At 33.9% G+C, this 20,777-nt stretch overlaps 1 protein-coding gene across 1 annotated transcript; it reads right to left on the bottom strand.

The window, feature by feature from the left end:
- Positions 1-1,945: 1,945 nt before the first annotated feature.
- LOC110738410 (nucleolar complex protein 3 homolog) lies at positions 1,946-19,910 on the bottom strand. Its single transcript, XM_021918800.1, has 13 exons — positions 19,616-19,910; positions 19,034-19,200; positions 18,759-18,949; positions 17,550-17,758; positions 17,364-17,466; positions 14,007-14,170; positions 10,548-10,686; positions 10,214-10,390; positions 9,987-10,123; positions 5,945-6,229; positions 3,382-3,521; positions 3,210-3,307; positions 1,946-2,688 (listed from the first exon to the last, which is right to left on the bottom strand). The coding sequence occupies exons 1-13, from the start codon at positions 19,780-19,782 to the stop codon at positions 2,206-2,208; spliced, it is 2,460 nt and encodes an 819-aa protein (XP_021774492.1). The 5' UTR covers positions 19,783-19,910; the 3' UTR covers positions 1,946-2,205.
- Between the last annotated feature and the right edge of the window lie 867 nt (positions 19,911-20,777).

Genomic DNA, 20,777 nt, shown 5'->3' with positions numbered 1-20,777 from the left:
ATCCCCAAAATTTGCTAAAACATCCATTAACTAAATGAGTTTGATCTTTAAAATTAAGTAACATATGTTATTTATTACATAAAGTTAGTAATACTTCATTTGTTTTTTAATCGCAATGTTTGAAATTTTACACTGTTTATATACAGTCTTTTAAAATATTACTCATATTTTGTACTTCGTATGATTATTTATTTATTTTATACTTATCGATGTAACATATGTTATTCATTACATAAAGTTAGTAATACTTCATTTTTTAATTGCAATGTTTGAAATTTTACATTGTTCACATAGAGTCTTTTAATGCATTACTTGTATTTTGTACTTTTTTTTTTAACAAATATTGATTCATTAATAAAACGTCATACAACATCTACAAAGAGATTTATATCAAACATATACATGACAATTGAATCAAATAAAAACATTCTTTCAACAAAGCTACGATCGTTGTTGCAAATCGTACATTCTTTATACCCTATTTCACGTCGCTGTGATTTACAGCCTTTATCGATGACGGGGTCTATCGATCTGTTGTAGTCATGAAGAAAATTTTTGCCTGATTCGTCTGGTTGTAATCGAAAGATTAACCTCTTTTTCGATCCCGCATAAATCTTAACCCATGAAACAACTCTACAACAATCCATTAAACAAAAAAACAAATCCTCCCTCAAAAGAGAGAAGAAAAACCTTTTCTTTTAAAGGAGAAAAATCCTCCTAAAGACTAAGAATAGCCCTTTCTTTCGAGGAAGCTTGTATTTTTATTTTCTTTTTTTTGAAAGAAGGAAGCTTGTATTTTGTACTTCGTACAATTATTTATCTATTTTTTGGTGTTTAATAAAAATAAATAAATAAAAAAAAATCTTTTTGTTAAATCTTTTTTTAAATTTGTTTTTTTTTCAAGATTATGGATCAATGCAAAATATTTCGAATTTTTAGAGAAACCCGTGTGATTTTTTTCTTAAAAAAAAATAATAATTGAACCCAAATTGAAGCCATACAAGAAATAACTAAAAGTTCGTTTGGTATCAATGTGATTTTCGATATTTTTGTTTTTCTTTTATAAAAATTATATGATGTCATAAATGGAAAAAAAAATAAAAAAATAAAATAAAATTGGTCAAACTTATCAAAATTATAACAAATTTTGAAAACTGATAACAGGATAGTGAAAACATTTTTTTTTTCTTATTTCCTGTTTTTGGTTTTTTTATTCAAAAATAAAAAAAATTGAAAACAAAAAATAATGTCAAACAAGCCATAAACTATTTTGAATATTTTCGAGGTTGTGGATTAGAGTACTAGACTATTTTGATATTTTCGAGATTATGGATCAATGTAAGAGAAAGAGAGTAACCCATACTGAAGCCATACAACTATACAAGATACAACTAAACCATAACAAACCAACCTGCTAATTTTCAAAACCGCTAACAAGTTGAACCATTTGCACCCAGCCAAATACGGAACCACCATTCCAAAGTGGCAGTAAAGCCAGTAATACATAAAGTAGTGTGTACTGCATTTACCAATGTATTATTATTATTATTATTATTATTATTATTATTATTATTATTATTATTATTATTATTATTATTATTATTATTATTATTATTTTTAAGGCAATTTTATCAATTTATCAAAAGAAGCTTTCATTGAATCACTGTGTTCGGTCAATCAAAGAATTCTCTTTCTACTAAAAAAAATTCTCACTCTTATCTACATCTATTTGGCTATACAAAAATTACAGAAAAACTTCAATCGGCTCAAGGTGCCCAGCTTTAACAAATGACCAGACCACAAATTCTTAACCAAACGCTGTTAATTACTCGTAACAAAAATTAAAGGGACAACGCTCTCATAGGATTCAGGTAGAGACGAGCCGCCAGAACACCAAACCTAAAGGATTAAAGAACCATAGTCCATGGTCATAAACCACAATAAGTAATACACAATACTTCGCCTTTCATATAAGTGATATAACATCTTGCCAAGTTGCCAATTTCCCAAACATATATAATGACATACTATTGCGCACACAAGAAAAATAAAAGGAAAATAAACACAACGCAAATTAACAAACTACATTCCTTCCGAAATGTTCTGTACTCAAACTGAGAAAATTTCAGATCATACAACCTCAAAAAATTTGATCTTTCCTAATAAAAATTCAAAAAGAAGACCAAAAATAATATACTTCGGTGCCTATTGTTTCCTCTTCTTTTGCTTTGATCTTTCCCGCTTACTATTTTTATGCTTTTTGTACTCTTCATGCAATTGCAGGGACAGTGCAGTAAGACCCAGCTCCCTTCTCAGTTTCTCATTCTCCACTATATCATGAACAACAGTAAAGTGATCTGAAAGCTTCTCTCTCAAGGCTTCCTCATCAACTTCTAATGAAGTTTCATCATCTCCCAACAGATTATTGTTCCCTCTTTTTCGTTTATTATTCAACTTTATGTCACTCTTTATGCTATATTGTTCACTCTCCAATAGCAGCTCCTTATAAGCTTGCTGAGGAGAAACAGTCGGCATATAAATTTGATTCGAAGAAGTACTGATCTTGGAGATGCTTGAAGCCATGGTTGAAATAATAGGATGATAATGTTTGGACAGCAGATTCAATTCCCAGAGGACGGAAGCAAGTGCACCACTCAGGTGAGGATCAGAGGAATATGGCTGATATATCTGCAGGACAACATGAATAATAATTACCCTGACAATCTATTGGTCCATTGAACTAAATTAATACAGTCCATTAACTATGAGTGTTTCTTTGCTGTTACTGAGCACATCATGAGTAACAGATACAGAGTTATTTGATAAAATTTTCTTTGTTGCTGCATCAATAATTGGATAAAGCAGCGTACACAGTCTGTCTTCTCCCCACAATCCCACCTAGCCTAAGGAGAGTCTGTATAGAAGCATTCAATAATCTCTGTAATATATTGGAAAATTACAGTGCTAACACGGATGAATGGAGTTAAATTATATGCAAATAGAGGAAATAATTATTCAGACGGTGCACTCCCTCTCTCTTGTGATTAAATTTTTTCTGGGAAACATAAAGGGGAAACATTGGTAGTGCCAGTGTGTTCCTTTTGCTTAGAAACAAAAACAAATAAAGGATTTTAATGTAGATACGACAGTTTTTTTAACAATTTCTTCATATTTTTAAGCATAATTGTTGGAAATAAAAGTATGCATACCGCAACTGATCCTGATACCGAGCCACCTCCCACATCATTTTCTAGCATGTATCGGCACTTGAAATTCTTTTGCAGAAGGTTTTTGGCAGTGACGAGTGCTGGAAAGATGAAAGTCAATAATTAACTAAACATTCAGGAACTTGCATGATAAAACAATGGGAAAGTAACCAACCAGCCATGGATTCTGGAGAACCAAAGCACAAGGAGGAAGACGCTAAACGCTTTATGAAGGCAGCAGCTCTTTGCATATCATGTTGCCTATCATCACATAGCATTATCTTTAAAGCTTCTGCCAAAATTTCACCTTGATCCCTGCATCATTAACATAACAGAGATTTTAAGGTATCTCAAACTCATTAAAATTTCCAATTATTCAAAATAATAAACACTTAATTAGATCCTAGGACATAGCAAATTTACTGTCAACCTGAAAGAGGAAATCAACCCAAATATTTAGGTTTTTAATTTAAAAATGCAGCCCGAAACAACCTGCTAATTATTGAATCAAACCCATTGGATTGAAGCATTGTAAACTTAAGCATGAAAGTTCGAAAAACCCTTGAACTAGCCATATTTTTCTTGCTCTACTCTCTTCATAACCTCTCTTATTGTGCTCTTTATTTTATAGAAGCACTAATGAGATAATTAGGAAGAAAGTAGGGGTTACATCGATTGAGTACAAGATGAGGGAGAATCGTTTAAGATGGTTTGTCCATGTAAGAAGGAGACCAAGTGACGTTCCGGTAAGGAAGCTTGAAGAATTGCAAAGTGTTGGGATTGCGAGAGGTAGGGGAAGACCTAAGAAAACTTGGAAGAGGGTGATTGAGCGTGACATGAGTATTTTGGGGATTGAGGAAAATATGTTGTTGGATAGGGTGGGTGTGGAAGGAGAAAATTCACGTCAATGACGTATCATGATTATATATATACTTTTTAAATTTATCTTAGTATTTACTCTTACTATTATATCCCATTAGTGTTTTATGAACTGTATTGATTTCATTTGCTAAATTTTTCTCAAACGTTTGTTTTTTTTTACTCTAAACGTTTTAATCACCTCTTTAAAACTTTCTTGAATATTATTTTTGTTCTCTTTTAAAACTCCCTTTATTTTTCTTGTATGCTCTTTTTTTCTCCCTTTACTCCTCTTTTTTCAAACTCTTTCAACTGAATATCTTGTTATGTTCTTTTTTACATCATACGATTTCTTATGACAATTCATGGTAGCCGACCCCAAATCATTTTGGGACTAAGGCTTTGTTGTTGTTGTTATACTAATCTTTCCTCTTATGTCTCATTACAGTTAGGAGTTTTGAAACTGTTTCTCCATCCTGGTGTCTGTAAAAATGTTACAATATTTACTCATTAGCTTCATCTGCATCAACCGTTATGAAAGTTCGGCATTAGGGAAGTCCCAATCATTGCTCGGATTTAGTTAATCATTATTTGAATATGCTGAAATATTACCAGAATTTTACCTTAATACTTGTCTCATATTAAATTAATTACAAAGTATAAAAAATTAAATAAGATCTACGAAGAGATAATCTTCCTAAGGCAACATGTGTAAGTATCCCTCAACTATGCTTCATCATCTCCCCACTCCCACAGCAATAATCTTCCTAAGGCAACATGTGTAAGTATCCCTCAACTATGCTTCATCATCTCCCCACTCCCACAGCAATATTTCCTCTTGCTCCACAAAGATCTATTTAGCAGACACATATCCACAGAGAGTGTAAAATGTGGAGCTCATGTGACAAGTTCAATAGTTCAGTACAGGAGAAAAGAATATGAAATACTAATGTGACAAGTGTAAAGTGTTCCCTGCAGTGGGACAATGAAGGGTAGGAAGAAATTTATACACAAAAATATGAATAACGTAAAAGTGATTAGATCTTCATGGAGTCAAAGAAACTGAGAGTGGGTCTTTGTGGGATAGATGGGAGTGTATGGGAACTATTTTAATCGTGAACACCATTTTTACACCATCAACCCAACTTTTCATCATCGACAATTTTGTTTTAATTCAAATCATGCAACTCTCTTTCATTTAACCATTAATTTTTGGGTCAACACAGCAATATACCTATATATAATGCATTATAATCTACTGTGAATTTCAATTATATACTAAGAAAGTATATTACATTTAGCTGATATAAACCTTTTTATATACTTCTATGTAGTACCATAGTTGAAGTTTGAAGTAAATACACGATAAATTAGTATAGTTTCTCAAATTTTCATTACTTAAACCATTTGTATCTTTACACTATTCAAATGCTCTTCTTTGACCATGTTTAGTGATCTATTACAAGGATACACAGTCATGAGCAGTTTTTTTTAAAACTAATCTTCATATACATGTTCAAAATATCAACTTTTATAAAGTTTACTAAAATATAATCAAAGATATTCAAGGAGAAAATTATGCATACCAGCATGAAACGTTGAATGGAACGAGTAACAAGAACAGAGGAAGTATGTGTTTTTAGTCTACCAATAGGTATCTTGGTGCGAAGGTGTATAAATATAGGCAAAACATAAATGTTCAGTCAATACAAAAAAAGAATGGTCAACTTTATGTGCATAGTTCCACCAACGGATGGTTCTCACCACAAGGGAAATTGGCACATGAACCTCCGATGCGAGTGGTCATGCCACTATTGATGCATTATAATAAAATGAGAAGCTGACTTCATGTAATTCATGAAAGAATGTAAAGTACTAACCTTCCTGGTCTATACTCAATAATGAGATTGTAAAGCTGGATAAAGAACTCCTGTAAATCCACATTCAGAGCATCGAGATTCTTCCTCATAACTTTAAAGGCAACAATACAGCATTCTATCTGTTCAGAGACTGTCAAAGAACTATCAGAATTATTCATATTAGTGCCAGAAGCAAGAATCTTGAGGTGCTTCATTAGATCAGCCATGAAATCTATGTCAATTAGGTGAGAAAACATCCCCAATCCCTTCAAGCATGAGCTTAGTAGTGGATGAGCTCTCTTTAACCTGTCCAAGAGCAAAACCAAGATATTAACCAATCTAAATCATCATTGGAATTCATAATTTTGCCAATGCTACTCCACACGCCCATGTAACTAACATTGCAATATACTATAATAGCTGACCAGAGATGTTAAGTCTCTTTAATTCCACTCCGATATAATCTAAAGATCAAATTTTATCTCTTCTCACAGTACATCTAAATACAAAAGAATAGTAAAATCTCCCACTTATTTCTTTTGTTTCTCCATCCTTGTTCATCAGTTTCCTCTTAATTCTCTTCTAATTTTAATCTTTCTCAATGGCACATGATTAGATTAAAGATGGAACATTGATTTATTTTTTTTATTTTTTTTTTTTAGCGGTAAGGAGGATCATGATCGTACCTTAACCCTTACGGTTTTTTTGGTCCGGTATTTGTGGGACAGATGCAACATTGAATTGATGACTATGATAATGTAACCCCAGGTTTATGCAATGTACTACGTATAAAAAGGCTCAAGACGAATGAGGCGATGAAGATCCTACTGCGCCTAGGCGGCGCACAATATAAATAGTTAATGAAAACTGCTTATGTGCGCCTCAAGTGCACCTTAATGTGACTCAAGTGCACCTCTTTGAATGCGCCTTGCATAGAGCAAAAAAGGCTCTCTACCCTTATCACTAGCGCCTCAGCGCACCTTTTTATACACTGGGTATATGATAAAAATGTAGTACTATGTTGATTTAGAGGACTGTTAACATGAAACAAGAAATAAGTATAAATCCTGTGTTTTGTCTTCACACACCATTTAATAAGCATACTTCCTTTGATCCACAAATATTGCAACAAGGATGAAATTACGCATCCCAAAGCACATTTTATATGTTAAATATCTATAATTATATAGGAGTAAAAATTATAAAAAGTTGATATTGTGAAAGTATTTTACGAGACGAATCTAACAAGACCCCACATAACTATATTTTACTTTACGTATAAATCATAATTTTGTGGTCAAACAAGCATGATGAATAGTGCAAAAGTTCCGTTGTTGCAATATTACTACAACAGAGAAAGTATTACTAATGAAGTTATAGGCATACCCAACTATGGTGGTCCAAAAAAAATGTTTGAACTAAACCACTTCGTACACTAATCTGAACATACCCAACAATTAACTGCGTAGACAATTGTACAAATCCTAAATATACTATTTGCATCTGATACATTTATTTTGGTAGGATGCAATTGTAATGGAAACAATTATACCTTAATTTGGCATGGGGCCATTATTATTGTAATACTATATCCCTCTCTCACTAACTCCAGCTGTACTAATTTTGTATTGTTTCTCTCTCTCATACAATTATCTCCATCAACTTTAATTGCACACTATGTTATTCAATTCCATGTATGATCCACAAGCCTCCATAAAATTAGGTGCAAACAAAAGAGTTGCGAGTAATTACAAATAGATTGAGAACTACATAGATTTGAATTATCTTTAAAAACAAATTGAAACCCACTCCAAAATGAAAATGTATTAGCAATTATAAACAACGTAAAATAATTTTAAGGACAAAATGAAAAAAGTTACATATATCTAAACACAACAAGAGGTTAAATGTCCAATTTACATTCATATGAACATGATACATCCATACTCATTTTTTGTTCATTGCTCTTCAAAGCACTCCAAATTGAGCAATAAAAAAAAGCCTTTGTTGCATGGTTTATCCAAAATTTAAATGAAAATTGCCCAAACTAAAGTACACCAATCATAGCTACTTTCCGTTTAAAAAAAAAAAAAAAAAAAAAACTATCTCCGTTACATATTATTTGCAACGATTAGATACTTTCCACTCACACTTTATGTCAAATCGTTGCAAATAATATGAAACAGAGGTAGTAAAAAAACATACAAATTAAAATTGTTATTCATGATATATCACTTAACACTACCTCCTTTATCACCATGTTCGTAACATTGTCCATTTTAGCCAGTTGCACAACATTCTTAACATTGTGCTTTATACAATTTTGGGTATGCCCTTTTACCATCTTACCTAACAACATTTACGAATTTTTACTCACTCTTTACACTCTATCCATCCTTTTTTTTTTTAATTCAATTACATCTTTACACCCATCTTACTTCATCCATCTTTTTCTTACACGTTAACCCCAACTAACTTTTTACCCTTTCTCATGTATCTTATTATTTGTGCAAATAGTATACTTGTATACAGTAGTAATATCAAAAATAAATTATAATACTCCCTTCTTTCCTTCCTTTTAACTTTCCATTTGTGCTTTATTCTTTTAATGGCAAAGAAATTTCTCTCCATTCCTACCCACTACATGATCCACTCAAACCAAATGATAATACTAATGTCTCTAAGAAACTCTTTCTCCTCCCCAAAAGTTCGATTTCTTGCCTAAATGTAATAGTGTAAACAAAGTTTATGTCTTATTTGGTGTGATCTAAACATATCTTTTTCAAATAGATCTAAAACTTATTTAATCTAATGCTATATAAATACCAACTCTGTTTCTAAATGACCTAAATACTTTTCGTTATGGACAATATCTAGAAGAGCACCTTTGTGTCTTCTTTACTTCCCGACTCGAGCGAGAGCCACAATTTCTTAACACTTGCTTTTAGAGTTTAAGCTACTTTCGACAAACACAATTTACCCTCTTACCCCTCTAACCCTACAATAATTACACATTTTCACCTACTCTCTAAATTAACCTAACATTTACTACGCCACCCCACTTTTATACACTCTCATACTTTAACCTACTTTTCTTACACCTACTCACCACATCAACACTTTCTATCCTAATTCCTAATTTGTGTTTTATTAGTAATTTCAAATGGAAATGGAGGTAGTAGGTGTTAAACTAAAATTAACTAATCAGAGCCTTAGTAACATAGGTAACTTCTTATTCTAACCTTTTTCCCTTTAATGATTAATCGCTTTCTCTACATAATAATGAGGTGAAATAAATAGGCCAAAACAATGTAATAAATAGTTGGCTATTACTTGGTCGCGCCTCAAATGAGGTACACATAATAAAGAATATAAAAAACTGTAAAACAACTGTTGTGCCACCAGGAGGCGCGTGCCTTGGTGCACCTAGGCTGCTATTCATTGAAACCTAGACCAAAGCAGGAAAAAGAAAAGAAAAGAAAAAAAAAACAAACAAACAAACCACAATGCTTGCACGGTTGCCCTCTAAGGCCTAAGTAACATTAAAACAATATTATCTATTCTAATTCCTTTGTTAACTCACATTCTCTCTACTCAAATACCTTACAGTCCCATCCTAACAAAGGAGTAGAAGCTTTTTTTTTTTTCTTCTGGTGCAAACAAAGGAGTAGAAGTTAAGAGCTATGTTACCATGTTTTGGTTCGTTACACTATATTTAAACTAAAAAATACAAGAATTCAATCTGCAATCAATATAAACAACTTGTATCAGTTGTATGGAAGCATTTGCATGACATTAAATTTGGCAAAATCCTGTTTTTTATAAGCTCCAAGACCCTCTACAACTGTTCTAGCACGTTAACCCTATTCCTTATAACCTTTTCATCCACCTATCTCAAAATTAGGCCGTTCAATTAGAGAATTCTATAGATATCAACTTAGGAGCACACATGTATACGAATTATATAAAAAAGGGGTGTAGAAGTAGAAGCAAGTGTTTAATTAACTTCTCCTCCGAGCCCAAAGTGGAGCAAAGTTAATAAGATGACAAAACAAAATCACACCTTATTGTATCTGGCTGTATTGTGTGCTTCAAAACACGGAAGTATGTATTAAAAACAGCAGATAACGTCTGAGATTGCATTCTCCTTCGCTCTGTTTCATCTTGGGCAAGTGAAGCAGCCTTGAAATCAGCATTTACCTGTTCATATTTCAGACTTAGTGAGACAAAAAAACAAAACATCAATCAACAGAATTTGCATGTGATGAATAGTTTTCAATAAGCAAACACCTCCTCTCTCGTCTTTGATAGTAATTCCTTTTTAGTTTTCTTCTTATCACTGGCTGTAGGTTGAGTTTGCTCCTCAGACTTCTTTCCTTTCTTAAATTTCTTTCTTTTACGCTTTTCATCATCATCTGCCTTTTTAGATCTTGCAAGATCTTCATCAAATGACAAAGCCAAGAATACCTAGATGCACGAATAGCCCAAGCTCATGTGATACAGTTTAGTTAGAAAGGAATTGGTAGACCAGAACAACAAAGAAGCGAGACACATGCATGCAAATAAGAGATATCCCGAAAATCGAGTAACATCTAGAAGGCAATGTAAGTGAAAAGACACCTACTTCTATAGAGTCCGGGTTCAATTGACAATCATGAATTCTAACAAGATCTGCAATCCGCTGTACGGTCTCAACAGTTGCTTCTCCACCATGTTTCCCCTCATTTTTGAAAATAGACTGGATTGTAGTAGAACAGAACTTCCTGTGACAGATTAAATGTCATTCATGTAAACACCAACAAAATGTGCAATTAAAGTATGACTAAAATGCTAAAAATCCAGCAATGTATACTGTAAAAAAAAAATTAAAAATTAAAAATAAACAAAAAGAAAAAGCAACCTACAACTCATAATTTCATAAATAACCTGATAATTTATACTCCTATAACATTATGAGGCATATAACAGCCAATGAGACAAACATCAACTAGTTTCCATCATATAAAATGATGAGAGCTACAATAGCAAAGGAAGCAATATCCCTCAGCTGCTCAACAAGGTCATGTCAAATTTTTTAATGGAGAGCGGGGAAGATAGAAAAAGAATTACTTCCACCGTTTTAAAAACTTGCAACAATTTCCTGTTTGGGAAGAATCTCCCTCCCTCCTGAACTATCTAGTTCTTAGATTACAGATTTCTTTCACATATACATGTGTAAAGTATGCATGAAGTGATCCCTCCCTCCCACCTAAAAGCTTGTCCTCCCCCCCCCCCCCTCGGAAAGCTGCAAATATAAAGAGTGAAGCGTATTAGTAGGACACAAAAAAGATTAGCCCTATAAAAAAGAGTGTTAGTGTGACTCGTAAACGAGTAATCACGCACGCAGAACTTATGCATGAACACAGGCTGGAGCGCAGAAATCGAAGCAGTAGCGAAACGAAGTGTCTGAAGGCAGCCCTGCACGGAGTGCATGCACAACAGTAGGAGCTGTGTGCACAGCATCAGGGGCCTGCAGGGGCTTAGGCTAACGTTCTTGCATGTGTTCCGTTAATTTTGCGGGTTACCGGTTTTGCAGCATGACTTGATTATATTTCCTAAATTTAGATTTCACCTTTCATGGCTACTAGGAATATACATCCTCCGTTCTTTTTAAATCGCAATGTTTGAGAATTTACAACATTTACACACTCCTTTAATTGTCTTTTGTGATATATATGTTGGATAAAGCATAGTAGTGTGAGAACTTGTTTTTTTTTTTGTTAGATTCATCTCAATTTGTACTTACAAAATATGAAAAAATTTAAACTTAAAGCATTGGCAAGCGTGAAATTCCAAATGTTGAGATTAAAGAACGGAGGAAGCAAGTAAATTAGGGTTTATTTTGGGCTCCCGATGGTATAAGAGAAATCATTGGGTGACATTTAAATTAAGTCATTAAGCCATTAGAACTCCTTGTATATTTTTCTTCTTCTTTCTCCGTTATGGTGAAGAGAAGTTCTTACACTATGTTTAGATAGAGAGAAATGGAGGAAAGGAAGATAAGAGAAAAAGAAGGATGAATCATCCTTTGTTTGGATATCTAATGCAAAGAGAGAAGGGGAGGGAATTGGGAGGATCATTTTTCTTCCCCTTTTAATAAACCAAATCCCTCCATTGTTGGAGAAGATTGGAAGGAAAATGGAAGTTCACCTTCTCCCTCCCCTCACCTCCCCTCCCTTCCTTCTTTTTCCTTCCCCTCCCTTTCCCTTCACTATAGTTATCCAAACATAGTGTTATGGAATTAGTCTAGTTGACCAAACTTCCTTGTGTTGTTTGATTATCTTATTTATTGCTTTCTCGCTTTTAATATTTCATTGAATATTGTTCGCACTTATCAAATACAACACGGCCTATTTCTCATAATAGAGCATATGCCAGAAGAATCTTAGCCTAAAAACACGACATATACACAAATACTCATACCTAAAACTATTAAATTATCCTTAATGAAAACTAAAAATTAGAGTTCAAAGTAGGCAAAATCACAAGTACACCAATAGAAGAATAATAATTTGCAAATGAGCAAAATGCCTTATTTTCAAACTAAACCTTAATCAGTCTTCAGGAAGATAACACACGCAAAAGTGATGTAAAATCCTCATCCAACCACACATTCAGAAACTTTCCACCTTTCTAGATGATATTTTTGGGTTATTAGGTTTTCTAGAACAACCAAGGAAATTAACAAGTAAAAGGAATAAAAAGTTGTCACAACTATCACAAAGTTAGAGGGGAACAAGATGTCAATCTCTAATTCCACAAAAAAATTTGACTAAAGATTGATTAATCACATAGATAAAGTTGTTTTGCGCTAATATAAAAGCTCACATAGATGCAATAAGGGCGAGGAAGTCACAACATTTCATAAATCATCAAAAGTTGTGCTTATAAGGTTTTACTCACCCTTATATAGATGGGTAATATTACTTTAATCATAAACTAATAAGAGCCCTTGGATTACATTTGAACGACCAATATCAGGAATTCGTAACCGAGCAGCAGCCCCACCCTATCTAGCCCAAACCGTAACTCCTCCAAAATCTACTACTACTATTATTTGATGGCAAAAATGGGAAAAAAAAAATTGAAACATTGAGCCTTTGGCTTGCCTAATTTTTAACGATGACAATTTTGTGTTCCCATTTGATTATAGAGGCCCTTCGCACCTCATTCCTTTTAAGCCTAATCTCTTAAGCATAAATACATGTAAATAATAGAGATACTTCAAGAGATTAAAGTGAGTTAAAAAGAATAAATTTAATTCAATTGATAACAATATTGACAAGATAGAAAGATAAGTTAGTTTTTATAATGATAATTATTTTATCTCTCTTAGCATAGCATACTAAGGACCAAAAAATCACCTATCTTTAGCATGTAGAATATTCAATTATTACATAAAAAAAACACTTTAAAACATAGACAACAGAGATATTGAAAGTTTAACACTGAAATACATAGTTTACAAGAAAACCCAAAATGACAGGCAATTCTACACCCGGCTAAATCAAATCACTACTGTGTTAAGCATTGCTTTCCAAATTAAATCACTCCACAAACCATCGATGATATCCAACACAATAACCTACGTGCTCCAGCCCAAACATAAAGTAATACTCCAGCAAAAAACATTGAAGCATTGATTTTATAGGACACAACCCGCCGTAGCCGATAAAGGGAGCTGCAACTTATCATTGACTTATAGGTCACGGCATCAAATTCTTTAAGCTCTCCTCAACCACTCAACCAAGCCCACTGCATTACATATGTACTGTCCTTGCAGACCACAATGTATACCGCACTTTTTTAAGTACACGCTATCATGTATGCTTGACATGCAATGATTATGATCTAATCATTAATTATGTTGGTAAAGTGTGATGATAATTTTAGGCTAAACCCACACTTTTTATGGGAAAAGAAGCTCAAGTATTTCAAAATGAAAATGAAATTGAAACAGAAACAGACAATATAACTTATCTAAGGTCATATGAGAACAGACTGCAGATACATAAAGCCAGAGATTGATAAGGGCAAAACAAACCTCACAACATCATCTGCAGAAGCCAGGCACTTAACAACAGCTGGTATTATGTTCTGACGAAAATTGAAATGCGGGTGGGCATCTAATAAAGTGCAGAGACAACGAACAGCTACACGATTGAACTCAGGGAGCGGTTGTAAGGTAAATAGCCTCTGCAGGTATGCCTGAAAACAAAAGAAAAGCTTAAGTATCCTCTTCTCAATCATCATGAAGGCTAAAGTAATATAAGGATGTACTAGACAGATCAATTTCATGATAAGTTAGCTGATGCGTCAAATTAGCCTTACTTTAGAAAGCGAATTCATGAATATGGAATGCAACTAAAGTATGTCAAATTAGGGAGTTGAAGTATATGGGAGAGGTCAAATCCTACAACTACCTCTCTTTTGTGATTTTTAAACTTTTTGAAAGTAACTTGGATAAATAATCTGAGCCCCTTTTATTCTTTATTTAATAACCTGAAATCTAGGTTATCTGAAAATATAACTAAGTAAAACTAATTTTGAAGAGAGCATTTTTTGAAGGGAGAGAGGAAAGAGAGAGAGAGAGAGAGACAGAGAGAGAGAGAGCGCATTTTAAGCAGGCGTTTAATCAAATACGATAATCCATGAGATTATCACCTCTATGATTCATCTCTCTAAATTTGAGCGAAACATGGCCTATTTCAGCCCTTTACAAAGCAATAATATAGGTAGTTGGACATCTTTTAGATCAGAGTAGAAACTTTTTCTTTTATTTTCCATGGTGACTCTAAACTTCTGACTCGTATATTTCCATGAATGTATCATATAAAATCTATTTACAAAAAATAAAATAAAAAGTGTTTCTCTTCTCCTTACTCTCTACTTGCTAATGCACCACTGCCTAACCAACCAACCTAACCTCCAACCACCATATACCATCTTTAATTCTTGCTATTGATAAGGGTGGTGGCATCATCGAGAGTCCAACAAAGAGAGAAAGGGGGTGGAAGGAAAAACACAGAGTTGGTGGTTACACGAGCAAGAGGGAATTCCAAAGGAAATAATTTGCAAGATTGCAGTTCATCATCCAGAATTTCTTAGAAAAATAGAATAACATAACATTATTTAACAAAAAAAAAATAAAAGGGGAATATGGTATATAGGTGATGTAATTGTTTTAAACAAAAACACAAGATCACAATGGAAAATCCCAGAATAAAATTTTCACCATCAGCAATAGTCATCATCTAGAATTTCCCATAAAAACAAGGTCTGAATGTTTCCAATGCATCTTTTATACTTAAATGTCATTGACAAATATCATATTAATATGGTATAAGAGAGCTAACTTTCGTACCAATGGGTTGATTAACCACGTAAAGGTCTTTGACGAAAAAAATTACTAGGTAAAATTTTTTAATGAGTATTTTATTAGGTGGTTCTCACAAATTCTACAGATAAAAACACTAATATTTCTACCTATAATATTTATTGTCACGCTCAATTGTTTGTAATATCAACGATCCAATACATTGAGGAATACCAACACTTAATAAAATCCAAATACATTCTCTTCCCTTCAAACTCTGTCTTTAATTTCTCATATTTGTAACCACTAAGCCAGTCAGCTTTTATTCTCTATATTTATTTCATTTTTTTCCGACTATGTGTATGTGACTCGCAGCTTTTTTAAACTTAACATAGTTAGCAAAATCTTTCCCAACTTTGAAGAGAATATTATACTCCCAAGCCAATGCAAGCAAGGAAGCAATGCAACTATTTGTAGTTTTATGAGACAGATGATTGAGATGATCCAATGCAACCTACATAGTTGACAACATTAAGGCAGCTTGTAAAGGGAAAATGTTATGCTACAGTGGGAAGGATCACAAATTCTGAAAAATACATTAGCTTCATGTAACTCCATGCAAATGTCAACCAAACTTGTTGGAGTAAAGTTTGCTAAAGGTGAAATTGGGTCTTGCCTGAGGGCAAAGCGGCCCAATCAGGGCCAGAAGTTGAGAGATTGTGGAAATGGAAAAAACTATAGGCTGGTTGCTCACCCTGTTAGGCGTGCAAGGAAAAGTTTTTGGGATTTACAAAGTTCTTTACCTCCTATTAGGCGCATAAAAAATCACTTTTATTGTGATTGATAGGTAATAAAAGTGATCAGGTGAGTGATCACTTTTTTTTTTCCAAAAAGCTTTTCTCCTTCAATGGTTATTCTTAATAGCCGTGATTGATGTCATTGATTGGGTATTATTCCATCATATTCTGTTTATTATCTCCCGATTTTTTGGAGTTCTGATTTTTTGGAGGTTTAAAAACCTGTCATTATTCTTGAGTTATATTTCAAGTAGTATCTCCTGATTTTTTTTGGAGGTTTTGGAAACCTTCCGAATTTCTCGAGTTCAATAACAATTATTCTACTTTCATTACTTAAGAAATTTGGTGATAAAAGAAATCATACACTTCTTCTCCTGTTTATTCAGTGTTTTTCATAAGAAAGAAACATACAATATCACTCATCTTCTACATTTCTTCATCTTTTTTCTTTTCTATTTCAGGGATAAGTTCATGTGACTCCAATCTCTAACCTAGAATTGCCATTGTGTGAGAGAGGTGAGTTAACCTCAAGGAACAAAATGACAAATACATCCAAACACCCCAGTATCACCGAATTGTCACTTTCAAATCAGTGGTTCCACATTGCCACGACACACCCCGCACAGTTCGGAGAGCACTGAATTCGAATGAGAGGTTCCTCCATTGCTTTGTGTGTATTGTTCTTGATTTAGGCCTGAGACACTTTGATTCCAACATAACTGAACTAAAACATTAAGTGTATAGAACCTCTTTAAACATCAAATAGCATGTAACCAGATCTTACCAACTAGCAAGAAGTCCTCATACTCCTCAAAAAAAATAAAAGAAGAAAATCAAGTTTTGAACATTCACTACACCTCTACAAAAACAGTAACCAAAAGCCGGCCAGACAAGAAACATAAATGACAGTCAAATCAGCATAAGTCAGAGGAGTAAAGCAGTACAGGTACTGACGGGTCAAGTGTTCATTTACAGCGTTTAACAATGTGCTTAAATTAGATTAAAATAAGGGCATAAAGGTAGGACCAACCGCATCACAAATTAAACAACGCTGCTAGCCTTGTTCTGATGGTAAGAGGGCTGCCATAACAGGCAGTCAATCAGATGGAAGCATATATTTAGAGCTGGTAAAATTGCCCATAATAATGGACAAACTGTTTGGTATAACTATTTCCCTCATTTAATTTGGTCAACAATGCACAGAGAGCAAGGAACCTATCATTCTGATTTTTAGTTTTAGTTTTAAATTAAAATAATACAAGCAAACAACTGCATAGACAAAACAAACCTTGTATGAGAACAAAAGTGTTGACTCAAAGAACCGCATCTTCTTTACAGCCTTAGAAATAACCATCTCTTGCTCTTTCTCAGTAGGAAGCCTAATGCGATAACTGCAACATACAGCCAGCGTGTATAAGAATCAAAGCATCAGACTCATGTTGAGATGCAAAGGAATATTAAATCAGTTTCTTACCCAGGAATTATGTCTCTAAAAACAACTAATGTTGATAACAATGCCGCCTTTGCAATTTCTTTATCTCCATCATTACAGAAACTTAGGAGCTCTTTCAGAGACTTAATATTTGACTCAGGATCTTCAAGCAAGGCAGTACCCAACTCTGCAATTTTATGTTGCTTAGTTTCAGCTACTTCTGCAGCAGTGAGATCTTCTTTCACCTCAGCCTATAATTAACAGTTATAATTAAGTAGCAAAAAAATAACTCTGGAGAAAGAATACAAACTCACCCTAACAAAGAAAATTCATGTTACAATAGATTTTCAATTCCTCTTGCAGAGATGAATACACATATACGGTTGGTCAATGTCTTCAATGAGGGAGTTAACTAGGTACATAAAAATATTCAATATGTGCAGGACACTTTGTAAAATCTACTAAGAGTGTACAGAAGCTTGTGCCTTGAAAACATTCATAAGAAAGGCATGAAAGCAAACCATACAATCCAAAACCAGGGTTGGAGACATCCAACCCTGGTTGGGTACAGTTTCGTTTCAATGTGTGTCAGTGCCCCAGAGCAAAAGTGTTTCCCACATTGCTACATTGCTACTTACTATGCTTATTTTATTTCGAAGAGCATAGGAGGATAAGAATGTATCAATAGCAAGCAAGAGGTAATGACAATGACTTCCGAAAAATTACCTGGATAGGATTAAGTGATAGGGAAAGTGATTAGTTTTCTTACTTTTTGTATCATCAAGACATAAACATGCACAGCCCCATTAACAACTACGTATGGAAATAAGTATGCTACTCAAGCAAATACCACTTTATATGCAATCAAGGAAGAACGTAATGCACTTCCATCAAGGAATCTATCGCAAGAGTAAAGACCTTAAAATGGAAAAGAGAGATGATTGAATATTATTTAAAATAACACGAAAAAGGCTCCTCTCAGTACAGTGTTAAACACTTTAGGATTGTAATTACTCCTACGGCTTGATGTACATGGTTTAAAGAGTCAGATATCATCTGAATGCCTTAGCATTTTTGTATTTGGTTATGCGTTGGAGCGTGCAAATAACATAACTGAGAGAATTTATGGTCATTTATTTTTATCTCAACCATGTGGTGACCATTTTATAACTTGAAAAAATTGAGTATCAAAGAGTCACACTCAAATTGACAGCATGAAAAGAAATAAAAAAGAAACGAAAAAAAACTTACCAAAACCTCAGACTGAGGATTCTTAGTATCCTCCTCAGACTTAGCTGGTTCCTTCACCTGCTTCTTTTCATCTTTCTTCTTTTTCTTCAACTTTGCCCTCCTTTCTGCTTTAGTTAATTTAAAAATACCTTTATCTTCATCACTTTCATCTTCTTTGTCAGAAGTTTCAAGCTTTCTTTCTTCCTTTGGAACTGCAAATGTTTTAGCATAATGATTACTACTACAGAACTAACACTCTGAACAAATTTCCGAGAACGTAAATGTTAATTACAAACCTGTCTTATAATAAAGCTTCCCATCCAAGGTCTTGACCGGAAGCGCATCAACACGATTAACCTCTATACCCTTTTCTTCCTTATTCTCAAGCTTTTTCTTTCGTAATCGTCTCTCAAAGAGTTCTTCCAGCTCATCTTCCTTGGCATTCGCAACACGATTAACATGCCTACACAGATTAACATAACCAGGAAATCATCCAAATATCCACCTACACATACAATTATCACAAACATAGCTACTTCCTATTACTATCTCCACTAAACATGCTCACCAACTTTAATTAATTAATTACCCACAAATTTCTTCAATATACTCTATCACTCAATACTATTTAACACTTGAAAGGGATAATCAAGTCGATTATCCAGGTGGGTTCGGGCCGGGTGTGTCGTGTCATATCGAATTTATTCGGTTTTTGATAGCTCTACCCGAAATCCCAACACAACCATCAAATTTTCATTTACAAAATACCCAAATAACCAAAACATAAGCTTAAAAACACAAGATTATACCAAAATAAAAACAATAAACAATAATAATAATGCAAATTAAAATTGAAGAAAAGTTATAAAAAATCATACTTGGTAATGGATTTAGTGTCCAAACGAGAAACAAAACCAGCATATGCACGATTTTCAGCGACGAAATTGACATCTTCGTCTGAAACAACGATATCTTCATCGGGTATTTCAGGAGGAAGTTCAGGAGGCAGTGTTACTTTAAGCTTTTTCTTCTGGTGTAATTTCATAGTTCAATCCTCAGAAGCTGCTTCAGTGGGGGATACAATTATATTCAACGGAGAACGTGAACTGCGCTTCAATGGAGGACGTTGAGAGAGAGGTAGGGTTGGAGGCCTTGGAGCCCTATTAAAAGCCATGACCCGTCATAGTTATAAATGGGTTATATCCGTCTAATAAATAAATGGGGTGGACCTCTATATGATCGTCCAATTAATAGACAGGGCAGGCGTCATATGGGTTTAAAGTAAATTTGTTTTAAAAAGTACGTCTCTCCATTTTCCAAGGGAAAGGGTGGAGGTCACTAAAGCCCTGTTCTTTTGAGCTGCCCTGCCCTACTGTACTACTTTGCTTTGCTCTGCTCTGCCCTGCCCTGCCCTGCCCTGCTCTATCCTGCCCTGCATAAAAATAATAATTAATAGCAATAACTAATATTTATAGATAATCTTAATAAATATTTTATAATAATAATAATAATTAATATATAATATTAATTAATCATAATAACTAATATTTAATGATAATAATTAATATTTTATATTATTTAACACATTTTTTAATGTTATAAAAAGAGTAAAAAATCTAAAAAAAATCAAATAATAATAATAATAATAATTGTTTCGGGGTTTTCTGATGTCCTGCGGGAGAGTTACAACTCCGAGATTGGAACCGGGCACATGTACCTGCAAAACAACGGAGACTCCGGGTGGTAGGAGCTCCGCCTCCGACGGTCAATTTAGTACTTGTTTTAGGAGTAATTAATGCGGAGAAAAGGTAGAGTGTTTTCTCTAGGTGAGAGTAATTAATTGGCGTAATCCCAGGATTAATTAGAGTATTTATAACCTTGGGAAGCGTGCCAAATGCTAGGTTTAGGTTAACCTAGGGTTGACTGGGCTTCTTCCAAGGATTGGGCCTAGGTGGCCGTTTTTGCCTAGTTGGCATAGGGGAGCCACGTGTCGTGACATAAGAGGTCCAAGGTGGACTGGGCGACACCTGACACGTGGCA

The sequence above is a fragment of the Chenopodium quinoa genome, unplaced genomic scaffold (assembly GCF_001683475.1).
Source record: "Chenopodium quinoa cultivar QQ74 unplaced genomic scaffold, ASM168347v1, whole genome shotgun sequence".
NCBI lineage: Eukaryota > Viridiplantae > Streptophyta > Magnoliopsida > Caryophyllales > Amaranthaceae > Chenopodium > Chenopodium quinoa.
The sequence above is the reverse complement of the archived record's forward strand: the minus strand, read 5'-3'. Positions and strand labels throughout refer to the sequence as shown.